The 2,500-nt window shown below is 27.4% G+C and overlaps 1 protein-coding gene across 28 annotated transcripts in view; it reads right to left on the bottom strand.

The window, feature by feature from the left end:
• Positions 1-2,500, bottom strand: part of LOC125044694 (rho GTPase-activating protein 190-like) — a 194,055-nt gene that overhangs the window by 59,743 nt on the left and 131,812 nt on the right. For all 28 annotated transcript variants that reach the window (XM_047641523.1, XM_047641521.1, XM_047641526.1 and 25 more), the window contains one exon: positions 2,475-2,500. This exon is cut by the window's right edge. In XM_047641523.1, coding sequence (XP_047497479.1) covers positions 2,475-2,500 — 26 coding nt within the window. The remainder of the gene's footprint in view (positions 1-2,474) is intronic.

Genomic DNA, 2,500 nt, shown 5'->3' with positions numbered 1-2,500 from the left:
AAGAATCAAATCAGCAAAAATATAAAACTCCTTATAACTAAGTAAACAACATAAAAACAAATCTAACAAGATATCAAAATATATACACTACACTACAGAAAACTTAATTGATGTAAAACGTTTTTTTTGTTCTGTCTAAGACTAACTACATAAAATTGATGCCACAACTGATATAGTTACTGCTACAGTAAAATAACAAAACAGTAACATGCTTCAACAGAGAACTTAATAACACCTACACTACTATACTTTAAAAAAAATTAAACAATTTCCAAGTAAAACTTAAAAATATATATATTTTTTACATCAAATAACAACTAAGTCAATCTAAAATGTTAAGTTATTCACTAACTAAAATGCTACAAAGTATGTTGACCCGACACGAGCATAAATGATAAGCTAGCAATAGACTGAAAGACAAATGTCTTGAAAAGATGAAAACCTTTCTATACTGTTTACATCATTAAAATACGTTCTATTATTTACAATCAGTTATCTGCATAATGTAACCCTCCATAAAAAATAATGAGAAAAGATAAAAAGCTACAATTTAATACTACAGAGACAAAATAACTCTTAACAATCATAGAATAGGTTAGGATCATGCACTTGTCTGTAAACAACTGTACCTTCTGGGTAACCTGAGGAGAAGCATTGAAAAGGATTAAAGAAAATAGTTATTCAATAATATTATAACAAGATTTTCTCTGTATATGTACAGAAATAAATAAAAATAAATAAATAAAAAATTAAGACATAATTAAATAAATAAATCAGATACATACATACATACATACATACATACATACATATAAATATACAGATATATATAGAGATAAATAAATAGATAGATAAACAGATAGATATAGATATATAATATATATATATGAAAAATATAATTTAATACAATATATAGTATATAGTAAACTCATAGACACTGTAATGAAAATAAACAAATTGGATTAATGTATCAATATATAAACAAAGATTAAGCAGATATAAACAGACACTTATGTTTAGATACAAATAAGTAAAATTTGCATATATCAATATGTCTATGTACAGTATGCCTACCTACTTTGAGATAATACGGTCAACACTTTGTGTCACAATGTAGAAATCTGATGTACATATTTTAAATATAATAGTATAAATTCAAAACCTGACTTGCACATTACTTCTCACTTTGCATTTTCTCTATACACATCAATAAGTACACAACTGTGTATTCATACATGTGTAAGTATAAGTAGAAAAACTGCTGAGATAAATCTGTCCTAAACATAAGTGCAAACCTGTGGTGTAAATAAGGAGTACACCTAAACTTCTTGCTTTCAACACTTTCTACCAAAACCACTTACTAAACGCATCCCTCCTATCATTCACACACACACAGTACCTCTTCCAAGAAAACAGGGGAATTACTCAAATTAGAATACCAAAATATATTGCTACAGGCAACCATAAAAGTGTATGTGTAGCAATGACAACTACCTCGCAAAAAAAAAAAAAAACAGCTCAGTGACAGTAACAGATAGTAGGGTTAAGCCAGATTTGGAGAAACAGTGCATTATTTTGCCGGCAGTGTACATGCAATATCCCATGTTTTGTTTATATACATATATATGGCTTCAAAAGCATATAGTCAGTCACCAAGTAGTCAATAGCTAAGCCTACCTGATCTTGTTTTTGTTAGCCCCATATATATAAATATATATATATATATATATATATATATATATATATATATATATATATATATATATATATATGTGTGTATATATATATATATATATATATATATATATATATATATATATATATATATGTATATATATATACATTTTTTTTTTTTTTTTTTTTTTTTTTTAGGAAAAAGATATTACTATCATTATTGCTTTCAATCTTATTATCATCAAATCCCATTCAGAGCTATATTGTGATTTAGTAGTCCCTGAGCAACAGGTACTACGAGTCCTTGACTAATTTCCAAACAAATAAAACAAAAAATTAATACATTTGTTCTGCATAATTGTGCATTCACAACAGCAGGTACATCAAATTTCATATATTGGGGTCCTCCACCTAGCAGAGATTTTCTAACTGCAGCCCCTGTAGCCCATGCCATGTCTTAATCCACTTGGATATGGGATCAATTCTGACTGATTTTTTGTGTGTGAATTAATAAAACAAACTTATAAACTCTGGAGATACTTATGATATGTACTTACCTCTGATCTAATGGACTACTAAATCAAATACTGCTCTCTCTAATAGGAACAAGTAACATAACTCGAAAACTAATTCTGAATCAGTATCTTGATTCTATAACCTAGAACTCACAACTCTAATTCTGACTCAACACTTTGATTGTATAATCTTACTATGAAATAATAAAAATAAAAAATAAAAAATAGTGTAAGCAGAAGAGTTAAAAGCATACACATAAGATTTCACACTTAGGTAAAACTTACTCTCTCATCTCTAACTCTGCTTGTAG

Source organism: Penaeus chinensis, chromosome 36 (genome assembly GCF_019202785.1).
Source record: "Penaeus chinensis breed Huanghai No. 1 chromosome 36, ASM1920278v2, whole genome shotgun sequence".
In the NCBI taxonomy this organism is placed as follows: domain Eukaryota; kingdom Metazoa; phylum Arthropoda; class Malacostraca; order Decapoda; family Penaeidae; genus Penaeus; species Penaeus chinensis.
This window is presented reverse-complemented; position numbering and strand designations above follow the sequence as displayed.